A 22,917-nucleotide genomic window follows, 5' to 3' on the forward strand; every position below is an offset into this window, starting at 1 on the left:
GACCTTCTTAGAGCCATAACTTTTTTGTTTTCTTACGTACAGAGCCATATGGGGGCTTGTACTTTTTACTTTTTAAATGCACCCTTTATTTTACCATAAAGTTTACTGAAATATTATTTGGTGGCTGAAATATTATAAATCATTATAAGCGGTCGCCTATATTACGAGACGGCTGCCTTTCCCCTCTGTGTTCCCTCATGTGCCAGGGTTATTTTTTTTTTTGGGGGGGGGGGCAGTTTGTGGCAGGCACTCATTTTTTACTAAGATCTCCCTGACCTGTAATAGTCACTAAAAAAAACCTGATCGTGTTCTGTGTTCAGGTCCATGCTAATTAGAGAAGAGCGAACCTCAAGCATACTCGAGTCCATCTGAACCCGAATGTTCGGTATTTGATTAGCTGGGGCTGCTGAAGTTGGATAAAGCTCTAAGGTTGTCTGGAAAACATGGATACAGCCAATGACTATATCCATGATTTCCACATAGCCTTAGGGCTTTATCCAAGTTCAGCAGCCACCGCTAATCAAATGCCGAACGATCGGGTTCGGATGGACTCGAGCATGCTCCAGGTTCGCTCATCTCTAATGCTAATGTACTGCTCATACTGTCCTCCTCCTAGGGTTGATGTATCGCCACATACTGTATATGAACTCTCGGTACACATGCATGTACTTCAGCAGCAATAACTCAAGAACTCCATACTGTTAGTAAAAGCTGCACTGGATGGAAATACATGGCCAAGGGCAGGGAGTTTCCTCTATCTTGTACAGCCCCCAGACTTATACTTTATGGGTGCGTTCACACATTACGGATCCGCAGCGGGTTTCTCGCTGCAAATTTGCAGCAAGACCCGCTGCGGATGCCTGCCCTGTACATTCTATGTGCCGATAAACTCGCAGCAGGATGCACATCCCTGTTAACCCCCCGCCGCCAGAGTCCAAACTTCACATGGTCCTAGCTCCGGCTTGCTTCGGGGGTCCCGGTGTCTTCATATCCCGCTTAGCCAATCAGTGCCGAGAACCCCTGAAGCAAGCCGGAGCGGGGGACCAAGTGATGTATACGCTCCGGCGGCCGGGGGGGTTAATGGGGCGGGCTGCTGTCAAACTCGCAGCGGGATGTGCATCCTGCTGCAAGTTTGTCTGCCTATAGGGCGTACAGGAAACCTGCTGCGGATCTGTTACTTGTGAACGCACCCTTAATGATGGATTCCTGCATGTTTTAAATCATGTATACCCAATATGACAGATTATCTTTTTGTATAGATAGTGATAACTTTTATTATGTTTAATCCTTCTAGTATGCAGGATGATGGAGACAGGCCTCATCGATTGTACCTAGCCTCTGAAGTAATGCATTCTACCTTGCATGTGCTATATGTATATGTATCACCTGTGCATGTCTTATGTTGTACAGCTCCAGGCCCATTGATCAGATAATGGTACCCTTACCTGGGGCAGAACTGGTACATAAGCCTTTACAGCTGTATCGCTATCTTCTTCGTTGTTGCAAGCAGCTTCCAAATGAGCATCTTCAGCACCATTACAAGCATGCGGTCCGCCAGGTGAGTTGTGTTGTACGCCCTTGAGAAGTGGCTCTTTTTCTTCAACCTAAAGTTAGACCTTGAGTTATGGTAGGTTTACACGGGACAAAATTGGCCCAATCGCACGATTAACGATGTTGGAGTAACAATTTTTTTTTCATAACGATCAGCGTTTAGACGGTACGATATATCGTTTTAAGATCGCGCGCCCACAGCCCGGCCCCCTGCTCATCCGCAGCCCGGCCCCACGGTCAGCCGCAGCCCCCTGCGCCGCCCCGATCGCCACCCCCGCCGCTCCGATCGCCACCCCCGCCGCCGCTCCGATCGCCCCCCGCTGCTGCTCCGATCGCCCCCCACCCCCCGCCGCCGCCACCACCGCCGCTCTGATCGCCCCCGCCGCCCCGGCCATGAACATACCTTACCTGCTCCGTGTAGCAGGTGTTCGAAATCCCCGGCTCCCCTCTTCAGTGCATTGATAGGCTGAAGAGCTGAGCCGGGAATTTCAAACGGCCCCTCTTCAGCCAATCAGTGCTGCCGGGTGGCGATCAGAGCGGCGGCGGAGATCGGGGCGGCAGGGGTGGCGATCGACCCGGCGCAGGGGGCTGCGTGATGACTGTTTACATGGAACGATCGGCAAATTTTTTGCGAACGACGAACAACGATTTAAGAACAAGTTAAAAGGTCAAAATGAACGATTTCTCGCTCGTCGTTTCGATCGTTTGCTGCGTTTACACGTACGATTATCGTTCGAATTCGATCGTTATTGTGCAAATTCGCACGATAATCATTCCATGTAAACTCAACATTAGGGTCCATTTACACAGAAAGATTATCTGACAGATTATCTGCCAAAGCCAGAAACAGACTATAAACAGATCAGGTCATAAAGGAAAACCTGAGATTTTTCCTCTTTTCAAATCCATTCCTGGCTTTGGCTTCAAATCTTTGGCAGATAATCTGTCAGATAATCTTTATGTGTAAATAGACCCTTAGAGCCAACATTTTTTCCAGTGTGAGCCTATGATCACCCACTATGAAAATGATGGTTGTTTTTATTGGACGGTCATCACTTAATGGCAAATAACGGCCGTTATTCGTATAATTATAAAAACGGCAGTCACTTCAATAGTGTGTGAACATAGCCATTAAAGTGAATGGGGTCCATCCCTGTCTAGACACATGTACGCTGGCACTCCATTTGGTTGCTGACATGTATGTATCTTGGAAGGCACAATCAGACTGTCAGAAAATCAGCCTAGCAGAAAATATATTAGGGTACACCACGAGAAAAGCTACAGGTAGAACACGTAAAGGCCTTTTGCATTGGGCAATTATTAGCATAATAAATGACAGAAATTGTAGAATATTGAAAAGAGAAACACGATTGTCTTGACTTATTGCAGCCATACACATGAGACAAATTGTCCTAACCAGCTGATTTTGGCAGTAGCAGCCAATCATGTAGAAGGGTGTCTTAATTTTCCTTCAGTGTCAATTGGGGAAAAGGGTTTTAACATGATCCTTTGTTGTTAAAGGGGCAGTTCAGGGGGAAAAAAATCTTTCAAATCACCTGGTGCCAGAAAGGGGAAGAGATTTGTAATTTTCTTCTATTAAAACATTTTAAGTCTTCCAGTACTTATCCGCTGCTGTATGTCCTGCATGAAGTTGTGTTTTTCTTTTTCAATCTGGAGAGCATCTGCTCTCAACAGTTCCTGTGACGGACAGGGGTGTCAGCAGAGAGCAGGTGTCAAACTGGAAGAATGATGAGTGGACTGGAAAGATTAAAGGGTGCCTATCATTTAATTTTTTTTTTTTGCAGAAATCAAATCTCCTCTGAAGTCAGTACTGACCTCTCTGCCTCTGAATACCACTTTCATGCAGCTACCGCTGTGTAATCCTTTGTTCTCTGCTCTCTGCTGCCAACTAATCTCCCTCCTTCCTCCTCCCCCCTTCCCTCTCCATAGCACAGACAGGATCTGACTGTGTAAAAGAGTTGAGATTTTCTGATAATGAGCAGTGGATGACAGAAAGAAGAGGAGGGGGGGACCTGGGAAAAGGCTTTTTGAATGCAGATAGTGGCATATTTGCCTAATAAACCCAATTACAAAGTTTCTTAAAATAACCTGTACTATTGATTTCTGCAAAAAACAAAAACAAAACGACAGTGACTGTTTTTTCAGTGTCCAGGTTCCCTCTCCCCAGTGGTCCAACTGCAGCCTCATGATCTGCCTTTATTGTGCATGACACTGTGACGATAATGTGAACTAAGCCTTAGAATGTTTGTCAAGTTACATGGATTAAATATGGATTGTTTTCCAAAAGAGCTTCCGGGTTCATGCTGATGAGGATGACTCAGAGAGGATACAACAGATTATTAAGAGAGCCATAGAAGATGCTGACTGGGTGATGAATAAAGTAAGTACAGAAAAACACTAAATTCAGGTTACACTTGATACTTGATAGAAGATAACTCACTAACCATTCACAAAGCAATTATCTTATTCTCAAAGTTATTTTTCTGACACTTTATGGTAGGAGTAGCATACTGCCAGTGATGATGCCGGTCACATCTCCAGCTGTCACTGTTAATCCCTTACTCCATCCATCATATATTTACAATGCTGTCACCAAGCAGCATCATATACCTCTATGTTAAATTATCCCCTTATTCATTCCTTATAGTGAACCGTGTAAAATGGAAAAATAAGTTAATAATTAGCCTAGCCTGAACCTCCAGCTCTGCTACATCTGGGGAGAATTGGGGGGGAAGGGGGGGCACCTCCAGCTCTGCTACATCTGGGGAGAATTGGGGGGGGGGGCACCTCCAGCTCTGCTACACTCTGAGTGTTTGGGCGTCCACTTGGCAAATGAGGTTCAATGTGGATAAATGTAAAGTTATGCACCTGGGTACTAATAACCTGCAGCATCATATGTCCTAGGGTGAGTCACTAATGGAGAAGGATCTGGGTGTACTTGTAGATAATAGACTACAGAACAGCACACAACGTCAGTCAGCGGCTTCTAAGGCCAGCAGGATATTGTCATGCATTAAAACAGGCATGGACTCCCGGGACAGGGATATAATATTACCGCTTTATAAAGCTTTGGTGCGGCCTCATCTGGAGTATGCCGTCCAGTTTTGGAACCCGATTCATAAAAAGGATGTTCTAGAGCTGGAGAGGGTACAAAGACGGGCAACTAAACTAATAAGGGGAATGGAGCATCTTAGTTATGAGGAGAGATTAAAAGAATTACATTTGTTTAGTCTGGATAAGAGGGGAGATATGATTAACTTATTTAAATATATAAATGGCCCCTACAAGAAATATGGGGAAAAGATGTTCCAGGTAAAACCCCCTCAAAAGACAAGGGGGCACTGCCTCCGCCTGGAGAAAAAAAGGTTCAATCTCCGGAGGCGACAAGCCTTCTTTAGGGTACGTTCACACTTACCGTATCCGCAACGTATTTTCCGCTGCGGATCCGCAGCAGATTTCATTTAAATAACTGAACACAGCAACAAATCTGCACCATCAAATCTGCTGCAGATCTGCTGCGGATCCTGTAGGTGTGAACGCACCCTTACAATGAGAACTGTGAATCTGTGGAACAGTCTACCACAGGATCTGGTCACAGCAAAAACAGTAGAGGGCTTCAAAACCAGCCTAGACAAGTTCTTAGAGCAAAATAATATAAATGCATATGTATAGAACCTATCACCCCTCCCCCTTCCCTGTATCCATCCCCTCCTTGGTTGAACTTGATGGCCATGTGTCTTTTTTCAACCGTATTAACTATGTAACTATGTACATCTAGGGAGAATTGGGGGGGGGGGCACCTCCAGCTCTGCTACATCTGACATTGTGATGTTATCAGTGAAAAAAAACAGACACTGCTGATAAACGAAGGCAATCACAGGTCACAGATTAAAACTAACAGACAAAATCGCGAACCTTAAAAATCACTGGACATGTGAATGAGGCCTAAGAGTAATACATTATAATTATATAATTTATGACATGACAATATATAACAGGAAAAATATGGCTCCTCAAATATGGCTCCCGTGAAATAGGTCCAGTAAACAAGCACCGATCTAGCAGATCGGCGCTTGTTTAGATTGTTGATCGGGTCCTGGTCGGCCCGTGGAATAGGACCCTAACTCTTGACATGTATAACTAATGTTTATTCCATCATCCTTGTCATCTTACATGGTGACTCGTTGTGCTGTTGGTGAGACTGCTGTCTCTTATAAACACTCTCCAACACAGGAGCCAGAAGCAACAAACTCTGCAAGCTAAGTACTTCTATATTGTATTGTGAGCGAGTTTTGGAGCGTGCGAGTTTTTGATCTAAAGTGTGTTTTTGTCTCAAGTGTGGGACTTTAATATTCTGGGAAGGAGTGTATAACATACCTGTTACTGAGTGATATCTGTCCTTACTGGATTTATAGATAACAAATCCCTGTACACATATAGTATATAGCAAGGTACTATAGATTAGTTTATCTGTATTTATTTTCCTAGAGGTTATATACATTGTATCTGGTTTACATGGGACACATTACTATAGCCTGTATATACACAAGCTTGCTGGAGGTTACACAGGTGGAAGGGGAGGGGACTGATTGCTAATTAAGAGTTGATAAATTACATCTGTGTGAAGCCTCCCAGTCTCTCCAACACAGGAGCCAGAAGCAACAAACTCTGCAAGCTAAGTACTTCTATATTGTATTGTGAGCGAGTTTTGGAGCGTGCGAGTTTTTGATCTAAAGTGTGTTTTTGTCTCAAGTGTGGGACTTTAATATTCTGGGACTTTAGATTCGGGGAGTTTTAGAAGAAAACAAATTGTTTATTTGCTTTTGAACACATTGTTTGCTTTTGTTGCTTGTTTGTTTTTTCTTTCTTTATACATAATATCCCCATATAAATGAGCGCCATGTTTGACAATGCGGCCCAATGTACATCTTGTGCGATGTATGCAATCCTTGATCAACCGATCGAGGGTGCATACCATTGTGGGAGATGTGTGCATGTTGCTGGTTTGGAAGCCCAGATCCTGGATCTAAATGAGCAGCTGCAACGATTGAGATGCATTGGCAAACTGGAAAGGGGTCTGCTTCTGACTGAGCAAGCACTCCAAGGGGTAGATGGGGGAGAGTGTGATAGCATGGAGGTACAGGAGGAAGAGGCAACTAGTTGGGTCACAGTTAGAAAAAGGGGTAGAGGGAAGAGTGTGAGGGAGGCCAGTCCTGATCTGGCACACCCCAACAAGTTTGCCAAATTGGCGGATGAGGGGGATGTTGATTCAGGGGTGGCATTGCTGCAGCAGGACACTGCCTCTGAAAGCCAGGGGGGTGTCTGCTCCAGTAAGGTGGGAAACAGGAGTTCAGGGCAGGCCAGGCAGGTACTGGTAGTGGGGGACTCAATTATTAGGGGGACAGACAGGGCAATCTGTCACAAAGACCGGGATCGTCGAACAGTGTGTTGCCTTCCTGGCGCTCGAGTTCGTCACATCGCGGATCGGGCTGACAGATTACTGGGAGGGGCTGGCGATGACCCAGCAGTCATGGTGCACATTGGCACCAATGATAAAGTTAGAGGTAGGTGGCGGGTCCTTAAAAATGATTTCAGGGACTTAGGCAGGAAGCTTAAAACTAGGACCTCCAAGGTGATATTTTCCGAAATATTACCTGTACCACGAGCCACACCTGAGAGACAGCGGGAGATTAGGGAGGTAAATAAGTGGCTCAAGAGCTGGTGTAGGGTAGAGGGGTTTGGGTTCATGGAGAACTGGGCCGACTTCTCGGTCGGTTACAGGCTCTACGGTAGGGACGGGCTGCATCTCAATGGGGAGGGTGCAGCCGTGCTGGGGGAGAAGATGGCTAAGAGGTTGGAGGAGTGTTTAAACTAGGGACCGGGGGGGAGGGCAACTACAATATAGTAAGTAAAGACAGAGTAGATGGAGAGCTGGGCCTAGATTATGGAACTGGGGGTGGAGCGGCGGGAGGGGTTAGAATAGTCACTAGTGATAAAAGGAAAGGGAATATGGACAAATATATTAAATGTATGTATACTAATGCTCGAAGCCTCACTAATAAAGCTGAGGAATTAGAACTCATAATGGTTGAAGAGAAATATGATATAGTGGGGATAAGCGAGACATGGCTGGATGAGACCTATGACTGGGCCGTTAATATCCAGGGTTATAGTCTATTCAGAAATGACCGTAAAAATAAGAAAGGGGGAGGGGTCTGTCTCTATGTTAAATCATGCCTTAAGCCTATTCTGCGGGAGGATATATGTGATGATAATGTGGAGTCTCTTTGGGTAGAAATAAGGGGAGGGACGAAGAATAATAAAATTCTTATAGGAGTGATTTATAAACCGCCAAGTATAGTGGAAGAATCAGAAAATCTTCTTATAAGACAAATAGATGCGGCAGCGAAGCAGGGGGAAGTCATTATTATGGGGGACTTTAACTACCCAAATATCAACTGGAAAGCAGAAACCTGCAGCTCCAGGAAGGGAAGCGTGTTTTTGGAAATAGTAAAAGATAATTACCTTTCCCAACTAGTAGAGGAACCAACAAGAGGGGGGGCCCTTCTGGACCTGATCTTAACCAATAGGCCCGACAGAATATCAAAAATAGAGGTGGGGGGTCACCTAGGTAATAGTGACCATAACATAGTAAGTTTTCAATTATCCTTCAATAAAATAATTAGCAGAGGGGCTACAAAAACATTAAATTTCAGGAAGGCTAATTTCCAAAAACTAAGAGAGGACCTTGGGAACATAGACTGGGACAATGCCTTCAGAAATAAAAGTACACAAGAGAAATGGGACATATTTAAGAGCATCCTGGGTAAATCATGTGAACGACACATACCATATGGGAATAAACGTAGTAGAAATAAGAGAAATCCAATGTGGTTAACTACAGCTGTAAGGGGTGCAATAAATGATAAGAAACAAGCATTCAGACAACTAAAACAAGAAGGTAGTGGGGAAGCATTGAGCAACTATAGACAGAAGAATAGAATGTGTAAAACGCAAATAAAAGAAGCAAAAATAGCAACAGAAAGAAGGATAGCCAAAGAAAGTAAAACAAATCCCAAAATGTTCTTCACCTATATAAATAACAAAAGACTTAAAACCGAAAATGTTGGTCCCCTCAAAAATAATCTGGGTGTAATGGTGGAGGGGGAAGAGGAAAAGGCCAATCTACTAAATACATTCTTCTCTACTGTATTCACAGAGGAGAATCCCATAACAGACGATATGACTAGGGATAATGTTAATCCTCCCATAAATCTCACCTGCCTAACACAACAAGAAGTGGGGAAACGCCTTAAAAATATTAAAATCCATAAGTCACCGGGCCCAGAAGGTATCCATCCTAGAGTTTTGCAAGAATTAAATACTGTGTTAGACAGACCGTTATTCCTATTATTTAAAGATTCTATTACGACAGGGATTCTTCCACAGGACTGGCGCATAGCTAATGTGATACCAATATTCAAGAAGGGGTCAAGGAGTGATCCTGGAAACTACAGGCCCGTAAGTCTAACATCTATAGTAGGTAAAGTATTTGAGGGGATTGTAAGAGATGCTATACTGGAGTATCTTAATGAAAATAATCTTATGACTCAGCACCAGCATGGATTTATGAAGGATCGGTCCTGTCAGACTAATCTGATCGGCTTCTATGAAGAGGTAAGTTATAGACTGGACCTGGGGGAGGCTGTGGATGTTGTGTATCTGGACTTTTCAAAGGCATTTGATACTGTGCCGCATGAAAGGTTGGTCTACAAAATGAGGATGCTGGGACTCGGGGAAAACGTATGCAAATGGGTAAGTAACTGGTTGTGTGATAGAAAACAGAGGGTGGTCATTGATGGAACATATTCAGATTGGGTTTTAGTTACTAGTGGGGTACCACAGGGGTCAGTGTTGGGTCCACTTCTTTTTAATATTTTTATTAATGATCTTGTAGAGGGGCTACAGAGCAGAATCTCCATTTTTGCAGATGATACTAAACTGGGTAAAGTAATCAGTACAGAGGATGATAATATCATATTACAGAGGGATTTGGAGAAGCTAGAGGCTTGGGCGGAGAAATGGCAAATGAAGTTTAATGTGGATAAATGTAAGGTTATGCATTTGGGCCATAGAAATAATAAGTACAGTTATGTGCTAAATAATAAAACACTGGGTAAAACTACTTCCGAAAAGGACCTGGGGGTATTGGTGGACAGTAAACTCAACTTTAGTGATCAGTGCCAGGCAGCAGCTGCCAAGGCTAATAAAATAATGGGATGCATCAAAAGAGGTATAGATGCTAAAGATGAGAACATAGTTTTGCCTCTTTATAAATCACTGGTCAGACCACACTTGGAATACTGTGTACAGTTTTGGGCACCGGTATATAAGAAGGACACAGCTGACCTAGAGCGGGTGCAGAGGAGGGCAACAAAGGTCATTAAGGGAATGGGTGGGTTACAGTACCAGGACAGGTTATCACGCTTGGGGTTATTTACGCTAGAAAAAAGATGTCTTAGGGGCGATCTGATCACAATGTACAAATATATGAATGGACAGTACAGAGATTTTTGTAGTGGTCTTTTTACTCCTAGGTCTGTAACAATGACAAGGGGGCATCCTCTACGTCTAGAGGAAAGAAGATTTCATCATCAGCATCGACGCGGGTTCTTTACTGTACGAGCGGTAAGACTGTGGAACTCTCTGCCACATGATGTTGTCATGGCTGATTCAGTAAATAAGTTCAAGGGAGGCCTGGATGCTTTTCTTGAAAAATATAATATTACAAGTTATGGGCATTAGATTTCTGGTGATACGTTGATCCGGGGATTGTTCTGGTTGCCATTGCAGTCGGGGGAGGGGGGGGGGGAGTTTCTCCCTGTGGTGGGGCGTTTGTCTTCTGCCCCATAGGGGTTTTTCGCCTTCCTGGATCAACACAGTAGGATTTTCCTAGGTTGAACCTGATGGACTCTTGTCTTCTTTCAACCTTATTTACTATGTTACTATGTTACTATGTAAACCTGGAAATACCCAGGAAACTTTTTTCAGGTTTATTAACACATTTATGTTATTGGAGTAAAAAAAAATTGGCTTACTAATGATATGTTCGTTATACTTTTACATTGGTTTATTTATTTAATATTTATTTTTCTTTTTTTATTTTCATATTTATTTTATGTTCATATAAATTGTATTCTTATTTTATGTCTTTTTTTTAAATTTAAATTACTTTTTGATGTGACACTATATGCATTAATATAATTAATATAAGTACAATATATAATTTTTTTTATTTTTGGTAAAATATAAACTTCTGTCTGGAAATTTTTGAAAGAATAAGTATTGAGTGTATGTTTTTTACAGTATAAAAGCCAAAGCTAACAAAGAAAATGAAGATGTGTAAGACCTCATTAGAGGAGTGATTCCCAGACAATATTACATGATTTGATTGCAACCAAGGAAGCTAAGTTCATCTAAATGGCATCTCTCCTTAAAGAAGCAATCTCTTCCCAGTAACGGACTACATTGCTGACTGTCATTCACACAAGCTCTATGGTTTATCTGGAATGATGTTCACATAAAATATCCGAAAGGGAAATGCCTTGTATTTTTCTGTTATAGTATTTGTTATATATGTTAATATTAAAGTGTGGGCTTAGTGTCCTCTTTTTGCAAAAGAAGGTTTTTTTATGAGAGGAAATTGACTCTTTAAAGCGTACCTATCATCAAGTGTCATCTGCCCTCACAGCTTGCCAAGTAAGGGCAGTAGAGGAGTGCAGTAAGGGAAGCTCCGGGAGAGACATAGTAATTGGAGCACACATGGTACAGTTTTCCTTTATGATATAGTTATACCTCAGTAAAGCAGATTACCATCTAAGGGCCAGTTAAACAAAGTAAAATCTGCAGAATTTTGTGGCGGAACTCTCCGCCAGGGAACTCCGCCTGCCTCAGTGTAACACTGTTTTTCTATGGGAGGGCTCGCGTGCCCCGCTTCCGCCACTCTCCGCTCAAAAAATTGACATGTCCGGGAGCCCTCCCATAGAAAACAGTGTTACACTGAGGCAAGTGGGATTCAACGGCGCAGAGTTCCACTGCAGAATTCTGCCGATTTTACTCCGTGTGAACTGTATTTTTTAACAGTATTTTTGGCAATATTTTGCATCCAAAGCCAGGAGAGTGTTAAAAACACAGGAAGGCTATGTTCACACACTGTAGAAATTAAAGGGATGACTAGTGGCCGCATGTTAAAGGTTGATTTAAACATAGAAAATGTAAAAAAAAATTAAGCATGTATATTACAAAGCTACTTGTAATCACAACCCCTATTGATTTATTATAAAAAAAATTGTGACAGTGCCTCATGGTTTCTAAATTTAACATTTAGATTTTTTTTTAATAGATCACCTTTAACTTGATAATACTGACATCTAATGAGAACGTATAAAAATAGGATTGCCGGTATATTTTTCTGACGCAAATCATGTATTGTCTCCTTTTTGCATTCTGACATCTCTACACAGGTGTAAAGGGTAAATTTAGCGTTTTTCATACCTTATTTTATATCATACGTCATGGTGTTTGTTCAAGTAAAAAGTGTCCTTTTATATATCCATTCCCCAGTGTATACTTTGGAGACCTACTTTAAAAATATTATATTGTACAGCAAAGGAAAAGCTACATCTGGAACACTTAAAGAAGCAACCCCCCCCCCCATATTTTTTTAGATCACTTTGTCTAAACAGTCTGTTTGTTCTATGTAAGAGCAAAAACGATCAGTTAAACAATGATCAAACAATAAAAAAAATGAGATTTTTCTTCTCATGTAAATGATGATCGCTGGGAAAATAATATTGTTCCTTCAAAGTTGTTAAACGATCTATTGAGCAATTTATCGCTCTGTCTGAAAGGACCATAAGTGTTACAACTAGAGATGAGCAAACCGGGTTCGGGTTCGAGTCGATCCGAACCCGAATGTTTGGCATTTGATTAGCTGGGGCTGCTGAACTTGGATAAAGCTCACATGGATACAGCCGATGACTATATCCATGTTTTCCACATAGCCTTAGGGCTTTATCCAAATTCAGCAGCCACCGCTAATCAAATGCCGAAAGTTCGGGTTCGGATGGACTCAAGCATGCTTGAGGTTCGCTCATCTCTAGTTACAACTATTAGATTTGGGGAATTAACATGAACCCCCCCACAATACTGAAAAGATTAAACAGGTGTTTATGTATTGACCACCAGATGGCATCAACATTTAACTTTTCCTAATGCTATTGGAAAGCTTTACAGATACTACAATGTTGTTAGATCAGCTGTAATGTCTTTGTTGGGATAATGTAAAATATGCTAGATGTAATATTTTATGGAAAGGATTTCATTAACCCCTTCCCACATATGGATGTGCCCCCGCTCTGCAGCCTGTGGGACCCTGGGCCTTGGCCAGCAGCTTTTGTCCCCCATCCCTGGTGTCTAGTGGGGCATATCTCCCTTCCGCCATGCGATCCCTTACCTGGCCGGGCCTCTGCGTCTCAGTGACACTGACCCTGGCTCGTTAAACCATGGATCCTTAACCTTTGTCCGGCTGACTAGGTACAATTGTACCTATTCCGAACAGAATATATTGGCCAAATTTCAATAAAATATCTCCACCCCCTTTCGAGATAAGGGGTCGAGATATTTTTGCATCCATAACAAGCTGCATAGGTACAAATGTACCCTCATATATTTTGAATGAAGATAATGCAAGGAAAAAAGAATATATATTTTTTATGATAATGCTATTTTATTATTATAAACAAGTAAAAAAAAACCTGTTCATTAACATTATAAAAGAAAATGTAAGAAACTTTTTTTTTTTTATTGATTTTCAATGCATGTTGTCTTTGCTACTGAGTGTTCATCACAAATGGGTTTCACATAAACCACACAAGACTTTCTATTCTTACGTTGTTTTCGCCTCAGGTCTCAGCAGACATAGCAACTACCAACAACAGGGGAGGGTTTACGACTACCATGAGGTATTTGAGGGACAGCTGCCGCTTACGATGCTACCACAATGCATCGTCCAAGCACCATTTCTACTGCACCTCGAAGAAAATGGTTTCTCATCATCATTCGTTTTGTACTATGATCTTCAATTAGAAGCATACACAGCTGATTTGCGAGATCTTTCAGGAACTTTCTTCGTTGGTCCTTTGTGCTGGAGCTTGGATTGTGTTCTCTGTAGACGATGTACGATGCTAACCCAGTGACGTCAATCATATTGTAGAAAAATGCCAGAGGCCAACGTAATGTTCGTTGTTTCACAGTGTACTCTCCCAACATTTCATCCATAACATCAACTCCGCCTTTTGTTTTGTTGTAATATTTTATTATCTCTGGCTTGGCTGCTAGTGTCTCTTTAACTTCTCCCGTCCTGTGCATAGATGATAGAAGCATGACTGATTTGTTCTTCTTTGGTACATATGAACAGACTGTTGCATGATGATTGTAGGCAAAATTTGTCGAGTTTACAGGCCTTTCTTTGGCAAGCTGCATGTTGCTCGGTAGGAACATTTTGTTTGTTTTTTCTCACTGTACCAACTAGTGTCATGTTCCAGGAATTCAATACCTTAGCTAGTTCCATGGTTGTAAAGAAGTTATCGGTGGTGACATTTCTTCCAGAGCCTTTATACGAGCTCACTAGGTCCAATACTGTTCGTTCACCAATGTTTACTTGTCGAGGACCATCAGTTGGTTTCCCAGTGTAGAGCTGACCTTGTAATGGGTAGGCATTTGACGAGTCACAAGCCCAGAAAATCTTTATGCCATATTTAGCTGGTTCTGAAGGTATATGCTGGGTAAATTTATACTGGTATATACTGGGTAAAATATGCACATAAATAATGATTATATCTGGGAAGAACTGCACATTTGTAGCTGAATGAACTTTAGTTTCTGAAACCAAGTAAAGGAGAAAGTCTTCCCACAGTGGATTTATATGAAGGTACAATTGTACCTCTGCAGCCTGTTAAGGTTGTAAAATTATGCAGCCTGACAAAGGTTAATAAAAGTTTAAATCACCCCCTTTTCCCAATTTTTTTAATAAACAAACATTTTTGGTATTGGCTTGTGTGTAGTCGCCCGAACTATTAAATTATCACATTCCTGATCTTGCACGGTAAACGGCGTGAGTGAAAAAAGTGCAAAATTGTTGATTTTTTTAAATAGAAAGTACAGATCATGGTGCACAAAGTGTCACCTCATAAAGCCTCATAGACTAAAGGATAACAGCGTTATAAAGATGAAAAAGAGCAATTTGAAGAACTAGTTTTTAACTCCTTCACGTCAGCAATATGTATATATACGTTCCTATTACACATGCCCCGTGCAGTAGGAATGTATATATACGTTCCTGCTTTGACGGGGGTTTGTGATGAGAACAGGATGGCTGCAGAGATAGCGATCCCGCTCTCATCAGAGTGAGGCACCGGAGATGATGAGAATCAGCTGCAATCCCGCAGCTGACCCCCATTAACCCCTTAGTGACCGCCGAAACGGCGGTGCCGCCCCTGTATTTCATCTCCCCCCACCGTGAACCCACGGTGGGGGGAGATGAAATAAGTAAAATCAGACCCCAGATCAGTTGTCCGTATTCACCCCACGTTGCCCGTAACCACCCCAGGTTGCCTCTAACCACCCCAGGTCGCCTCAAACCTCCCCAGGTTGCCTGTAACCACCCCAGGTTGCCTGTAACCACAGCAGGTTGCCTGTAACCACCCCAGATTGTCTGTAACCACCCCAGATTGTCCGTAACCACCCCAGATTGTCCGTAACCACCCCAGATTGTCTGTAACCACCCCACGTTGCCTCTAACCACAGCAGGTTGCCTGTAACCACCTCAGATTGTCTGTAACCACAGCAGGTTGTCCGTATCCACCCCACGTTGCCCGTAACCACCCCAGGTTGCCTGTAACCACACCAGGTTGCCGTAACCACACCAGGTTGCTCGTGACCACCCCATGTTGACCGTATCCACCCCAGATTACCCGTAACCACCCCAGATTACCCGTAATTAACCTCAGACTGCCCGTAACCACCTCAGACTGCCCGTAACCACCTCCAGATTACCCGTAACCACCCCACATTACCTGTAATCTAATTTTATTTTAGTAACTGCGCTATTCTAATAACTATTACTAGCTGCGGTTTTGCTCCAGCAAATTGGCGCTCCTTCCCTTCTGAGCCCTGCTGTGTGCCCATACAGTGGTTTATGCCCACATATAGGGGAACCGTTGTACTCAGGAGAACCTGCGTTACAGATTTTGGGGTACATTTTTTCTCCTGTTCCTTGTGAATATTAGAAATTTCAAACTAAACCAACATATTATTGGAAAAATTCAAGTTTTTCATTTTTACTGGCCAATTTTGAATACTTTCCTCTAATACCTGTGGGGCCAAAATGCTCATCCTACCCCAAGATGAATTCTTTGAGGGGTGTACTTTCCGAAATGGGGTGACTTTTGGGGGGGTTGTATTCTGTAGACATTACAGAGGTGCTGCAAATGCACCTGGTGCTCAGAAACTTCTTCAGAAAAATCTGCATTGAAAAAGCTAATTGGCGCTCCTTTCCTTCTGAGCCCTGCTGTGTGCCCATACAGTGGTTTATACCGACATATGAGGTACCTTTTTACTCAGGAGAACCTGCGTTACAAATTTTGGAGTACTTTTTTTCTCTTGTTTCTCCTGAAATTGAGAAATTTCAAACTAAAGAAACATATTATTGGAAAAATTCGAGTTTTTCATTTTTACTGTCTACTTTTGAATACTTTCCTCTAATACCTGTGGGGTCAAAATGCTCATCACACCCCAAAATGAATTCTTTGAGGGGTGCACTTTCCAAAATGGGGTGACTTATGGCAAGATTTTACTCCGCTGGCACTACAGGGGCACTTCAAACACACCTGGCGCTCAGAAACTTCTTCAGCAAAATCTGCATTGAAAAAGCTAATTGGCGCTCCTTTCCTTCTGAGCCCGGCTGTGTGCCCATGCAGTGGTTTATGCCCACATATGAGGTACCATTGTACTCAGGAGAACCTGCGTTACAAATTTTGGGGTACTTTTTTCCTCTTGTTCCTCGTGAAATGGAGAAATTTCAAACTAAAGGACCATATTATTGGAAAAATTAGAGTTTTTCATTTTTTCATTCTTTGAGGGGTGTACTTTCCAAAATGGGGTGACTTATGTTTTTTTTCTCTCTGCTGACACTACAGGGGCACTGCAAATTCACCTGGCGCTCGGAAACTTCTTCAGCAAAATCTGCAATGGAAAAGCTAATTGGCGCTCCCTTCCTTCTGAGCCCCACTGTGTGCCCATACAGTGGTTTACACCCACATATGGGGTACCGTAGTGCTCAAGAGAACCTGCGTTACAAATTTTGGGGTGCTTTTTCTCTCATGTTCCTTTTGAAAATGAGAAACTTTAATCTAAACGTATATATTATTGGAAAATTTAAATTTTTAATTTTTTTACGGCATAATGGTGAATACTTTCCTCCAGCCCCTGTAGGGTTAAAATGCTCATTATACCCCTAGATTAATTCTTTAAGGTGTCTAGTTTCCAAAATGGGGTCACTTATGGGGGTTTCCTGTATACAAACCTCCTAAATCAACTTAAAAAAAACCTGATCCCTAAAAAAATCAGTTTCGGAAACTTTCACGAAAATGTGGTAATTTGCTGATAAATTTCTAAGCCCCGTAACACCCTAAAAAAGTAAAATATGTTTATGAAATGAAGCCAGAATAAAGAGGACATATTGGTAATGTGACTTCGTAACTAATTTATGTGATACGACTTTCTTTTTTTAGAAGCAGAGAATTTCAAAGTTCATAAAATGCTAATTTTTTAAATTTTTCATGATATTTTGATGTTTTTCACAAAAAACACACAAAGTAGTGACCAAATTTTGCCACTAATATAAAGTGCCATATGTGAGGAAAAAAACAGAATCGCTAGCATATGTTAAAGCATCACTGAGCTATAAGAGCATAAAGTGAGACAGGTAAGATTTTGCAAAATGAGCCTGGTCTTTTAGGTGCAAATAGGCTTGGTCTTGAAGGGGTTAAAAAAGGTTTTAATTCTTTTTAAAGCTGTCAAATAAAATAAAAGTTATACAAGTTACATATTGAGGAACATAGATGACATGTCAGTTTAACCATAGCGCGAACGACAAACACAATCCCCACCCCCCAAAAAAATGTAAATCACTTTTTTTTTTTAAGTTTCACCGCACAAATCGTTTTTTCCCCCTGGTTTTGTAGCATATTTCATGGAAAAATTAAGTTTGTCATTGCAAGGTATAATTGCTGTTGCAAAAAATAAGAGCTTGTGTGCGGCTGTAGGTGAAAAAATGCAAGTGCTATGGCCTTTTAAAAACAAGGAGGCTAAAATAAAAGTGTAAGAATAAAAATTGGTCCAGGAGGGCTTTAATTTGATCAGACCATATTGGTCCGTGTACCACGTGCAGGTCCCCTGGTTCACACGGGTCCCTACGCTAATTTCCACACTGTGTCAGTCAGCGTGCACATGCAGGGAAGGGAGGCCATGGAATGGCCCTGCAACCCCAATGTCACAGGACCAAACCCAAAATGCCCCACCAAAACCCAGTCAGCACCACCGGCGGGGAAGGCTGCCCCCAAACAACACAAGTATGAATATGGTATTGCACTCACCACTGCTGCTGCAGACAAAATGGGAAAGACACAAGGTACTGACATGTAAGCACAGGTATATCCTGCCAATTTGGGTCACGTGGGTCTTATGAAGGGGAGTGGCAGCTGCTCAGAAAAGGGAGAACTGTAAAATACGACATGGTGAGAAAGAAGCGGCTGCACATCCCACCTATGGCTGATACTAATGCCGCTAGGCATATTTTAAAAACCAACGCCAGGATGTCGGTATATAATTTGATCAAACCACATTGCCCCGTGTACCACGTGCAGGTCCCCTGGTTCACACGGGTCCCTGCGCTAACTCCACACTGTGTCGGTCACCGACCGCCAACCCCGCAAAGCGTGCACATGCAGGGAAGGGAGGCCATGAAATGGCCCCGCAACCCCAATGTCACAGGACCAAACCCAAAATGCCCCACCAAAACCCAGTCGGCATCACCGGCGGGGAAGGCTGCCCCCAAAAAACACAAGTATGAATATGATATTGCACTCACCACTGCTTCTCTCCTCTCCATGTCGAACTAAAAGTTATTTACCTACAGCACAGGTGATATCTACCTGATCGCCTGCTGGGACCCCCAACAATCATGTGAATGGAGGAATGGTGCAGAAGCACACATGCTCAGCTTCGGCCCTATTTTGCTCTTCTGAGGATAGCCATTATACATAGAGAGTGAATGGAGTGGTGGCCAAGCATTCGAGTTGACACTCCATTTATATGGAGGACAAGAGGCCTCCATTCTTGAGATTGAAGGAAACCGAGTGGTTAGACCCTTATGGATCAGCTAGCTATCGTCTATCTTGTGGATAAGTGAAAAGATAACTTTTAATCTTGAGGTAAGCACCTTTTTTTTACTTCATTGTTCTTGATCAGTGGAGCGAGATATAATGATCATTATCTATCTGTCCTTCTTCTGTCTTGGTAAACCATGCTAGATGGACTATGACTCACATAGCCGGGTATTGACATGGTTCTTAGTTAAAGGAAATTTAACACATCATGATTTTTGCAGGTTATTTATTTTTAAGTTTACTTAGTCTATCAATAAGTAATAAAAGAAACCTGTTCAGGGCTTCTATATGGACCTTAAGCACACTCCAGTAAGACTCCTTTGCAATTCTGTTGCCATCGCCATTGTACAAAAAAATTAGTAAATAAAAAATAGGGTGCTGTTTTTTAAAAGGACAAAAAATGTGACAGGAATAAAGCAAATGTACCATCAGGTACATGCCTTTTTTCTTTTACATGAGCCTATCAGTGTCGGCACAGGGATCCCGATGGCACAGTCCTTTTTTCTTTAGAAACGCTAAGATAAGGCACTGCTGGCCTGTTTTGCTCTCCCATACCCCCCTTCATCCTCCCTCCATACATAGAGTTCTATAGCATGCCTCTCTGCATTAGGGTATGTTCACACTGAGTAAAACAGGTGGAATTCAGCGGTGGAACTTTCCGCCACGAAATCCCGCCTGTCTCAGTGTCCCATAGCCCATCTATGGGAGAGCGCACGCTCCTCTACAGGCGCTGCTCTCCGCTCATGTCACTTCTTCGAGCGAAGAGCGGCGGCAGCGGAGGAGCGTGCGCCCTCTCATTCACTCACAGCGGGACACTGAGCACGGTGGCATTCCACCGTATTTGCTCAGTGTGAACATACCCTATCTCTGCCCCCTCCATAATCTTACACTACACTCAGACAAGGAGGGCAGGCTCTGTGGAGGATGCTGAGTGACTTGTATTGTTACACACTCCCTCACAGGAAGCCATGTATGGACAGAGGAGCTGTTTATCATGAGCAGGACAGGGGATTAATGGGGGGCACAAAAAGAACGGGCCCACAGTGAAGGCACTCTCTGTAAGTGCCTTACCGTAAAGATTACTGAAATTTTACAGAATGTGTGAAAAGGTCGCCAACCCTTTAAGGACCTACTTAACACGTGTAAGCCTCCAATAACACTCCTGTAGAATTCTGTTGCCATGGACTTTTGTTGTACAAAAAAAAAAAATTGCCAGGATCCTAAAGGAAACAAAATAATTAGATCTAAGCTGCTGTAAAATCGAAGGAATTTGTATACTCCCCTTCCCCACTTCCCCAATGCTGCTGTTCTCACAGAGCCAGCATTTCCTGGTGTTGGCATTAGAATTGGTTCTCTCAACCAGTCAGTGGGAGTAATGTTTCACCTCAGACAATGATTGGCTGAGCAGGCAGTTCCACCAGCACAGTTCGGACTGGCACAGTAGAGACCAGTTGAAGATGCATAAGTAGTTTAGCTGCTGGGGGGCCATAGGTATACTGATACCTTGTTTATTATTTTTACACCAACCACCAATTTGCTGTGGAACACATTGTTTTGCCTGGACAACCCCTTTATTCCATCAAGATTAGCCTATGCATAGTACCATAGTTGCAACCATGAAAATATGACAACACTGGTACCAATAAAAGTAAAAAACAAAAGTAATCTATTTTTATTTAGAACTTTATGTTGCAACTACCCATTATTCTACAATGTTGGCAGACTGGAGATCAAACTCTCACACAATAAACAAACAGGTTTAACTTTTACGCCAGGGTACAACAGCCTATTTTTGGCAACTTGCTTTCAGCTCTTTGGCAGGAAACGTGCATGGCAAAATTTTATTCCCATCTAAACAGCTGCTCTCTGTATTATTATATTACTATGTCATTGTTATTTTTGGTGATTTGATAGTATCATGAAGAAACTAGTTTTAATGAAAGTAAAGCAGGCGTACAATCAGGTTTCCTTTTTATTGTATGACTTAATGTCAACAGGTTCAATTCTACTTTTTTATTTGACATAACTAAATGGGTAACATGTTTGTGCTATATTTCTTCTAAGGTCAAGGCCATCAAGCTGGAAAACAAGTAGAGAACACCCAGGTGCAGTTCCTGCATCTCCCAGTCAGATGGAAAGTGTGACATTTTCCTTATTTTGTATCAAGTAACTGTACGCTTGCAGTGTTGTTTTTTATTATTCATTATGGGGCTAGTTAGCCAGTATATATAATTCAGCTAGTATTACTATATCTTTCGCTTTATAAGACACACTTTTTAAAATGCTTCTGCTCCTGCCTCTCCCAACTGGGGGCGGACACTGCCACCAGTCGGCCCAAGCTCCCCGGACCCTTCCCCAGGCCCCCTGACAGATCACCTCCAATGTGTGCTACCGCCTGCTGATCCAGCAGTGCCAAATTAAAAAAAAAAATTCCACTTCTGCCTCCTCCTGCCACGGGGGACACCCCCCCCCCCTCCCCCGGCGTGCCCAAGCTTGGGGAAGCCTTTAATCAGGCACTTCTGGTCGGCCAAAGGAAAGAGAGTGGCAGCACACAGATATGGGAGAAGACAAGTGTCAGCTGAAGCAGGAGTTGTCAACAGATCTCTGCAGCGGCTACAGGAGCAGGTGAGTGGATGTCCTGCAGTCTCTGCGATGATCTGTTGGTGGCGGCTGCTTCAGCTGACACTTGTCTTCCATATCTGTGCACTGCCACTCTTTCTCCACTCACTGACCTGAGGTGCAGTTGCCCATGGTGGCACAGCACTGTGGATTTCTTCCTCCCCTCCCAACCTTCTAGCAAGCTAGCCAGCACAAGTGGTCCTCTGTATCAGGTTGCTCAGGTGCTTCTGGGAGTAATGGCGTAGCATTTTGCAGCTCATTGAGGGTTACCTCCGTAGCACCACTGCTCCCAGAACAACCTTAGCAACCTGATACATTTTGCCCATAGCACTACACAGCTGTAACTGCAGCTCAGTTACTATTTACTTGAATACACCACTGCTACACAATGAATGGACACAAACTTCCTTTACTGTGTAGTGCAGCACCAAACAGCGCCCCCTCCTCTCAAAACCTAGGCGCGTTTAACCCTTTGAGGACCAGGCCCAAAATAACCCAGTGGACCGCGCAAATTTTGATCTTAGTGTTTTCTTCTTTCCCTCCTCCCCTTCTAAGAGCTCTAGCACTTTCAGTTTTCTATCTACAAGCCATGTAAGTGCTTGTTTTTGACAGGAATAGTTGTACTTTGTAATGGCGCCTTTCATTTTACCATAACATGTATGATGGAATTCCAAAATTATTATTTATGAAGATATAAATTGGTGAAATCGTAAAAAAGGATGCAATATGGTAACGTTTGGGGGGTTCCTGTGTCTACGTAATGCACTATACAATAAGAGCGACATGATATCATTATTTTATAGGTCAGCCCGAACCATGTGCAGGTTTACACAGATTCTCTACTGTTATATATTTTTTTTTAATGAAATCCTTTTTTTGGCAATTAATTATTAAAATGGACCTATTGTAACGCTTATAACGTTTTTATTTTTTCACCTACGGGGCTGTATGAGATGTCATTCTTTCCACCATGATCTCTAGTTTTTATTAAGACCATATTTGTGAATATCAGAAGTTTTGATAACTTTTTATAAAATTTTTTTATTTTATATAATGTAACATCAAATCGGTAATCCGCGCACTTTTTTCCTTCTTTTCGTGTACGCGGTTTGCCATTCGCAATGATGTTTGTTATATTTTAATAGTTTATTTATTTTTATATGTTTTTTTTATATAATGGGAAAGGGTTTCAACGATCGGCAAGTGATGATCGGTAAGT

At 42.5% G+C, this 22,917-nt stretch overlaps 1 protein-coding gene and 1 long non-coding RNA gene across 5 annotated transcripts in view; one reads left to right on the top strand and one right to left on the bottom strand.

Annotated features, from left to right (window-relative positions):
* LYRM9 (LYR motif containing 9) overlaps window positions 1–11,239 on the top strand; it is a 12,188-nt gene extending 949 nt beyond the window's left edge. For all 4 annotated transcript variants that reach the window (XM_069945120.1, XM_069945124.1, XM_069945122.1 and 1 more), the window contains exons 2-4: window positions 1,411–1,558; window positions 3,860–3,952; window positions 10,939–11,239. In XM_069945120.1, the coding sequence (XP_069801221.1) occupies window positions 1,433–1,558; window positions 3,860–3,952; window positions 10,939–10,956 (237 nt within the window). In that variant the 5' untranslated portion in view covers window positions 1,411–1,432 and the 3' untranslated portion in view covers window positions 10,957–11,239. The remainder of the gene's footprint in view (window positions 1–1,410; window positions 1,559–3,859; window positions 3,953–10,938) is intronic.
* The window catches only part of LOC138767553 (uncharacterized), a 48,110-nt gene that overhangs the window by 189 nt on the left and 25,004 nt on the right, over window positions 1–22,917 (bottom strand). The window contains exon 2 of the long non-coding RNA XR_011358810.1: window positions 1,446–1,604. This is a non-coding gene — a long non-coding RNA (uncharacterized lncRNA). The remainder of the gene's footprint in view (window positions 1–1,445; window positions 1,605–22,917) is intronic.

The sequence above is a fragment of the Dendropsophus ebraccatus genome, chromosome 11, assembly GCF_027789765.1.
Source record: "Dendropsophus ebraccatus isolate aDenEbr1 chromosome 11, aDenEbr1.pat, whole genome shotgun sequence".
Taxonomy (NCBI): domain Eukaryota; kingdom Metazoa; phylum Chordata; class Amphibia; order Anura; family Hylidae; genus Dendropsophus; species Dendropsophus ebraccatus.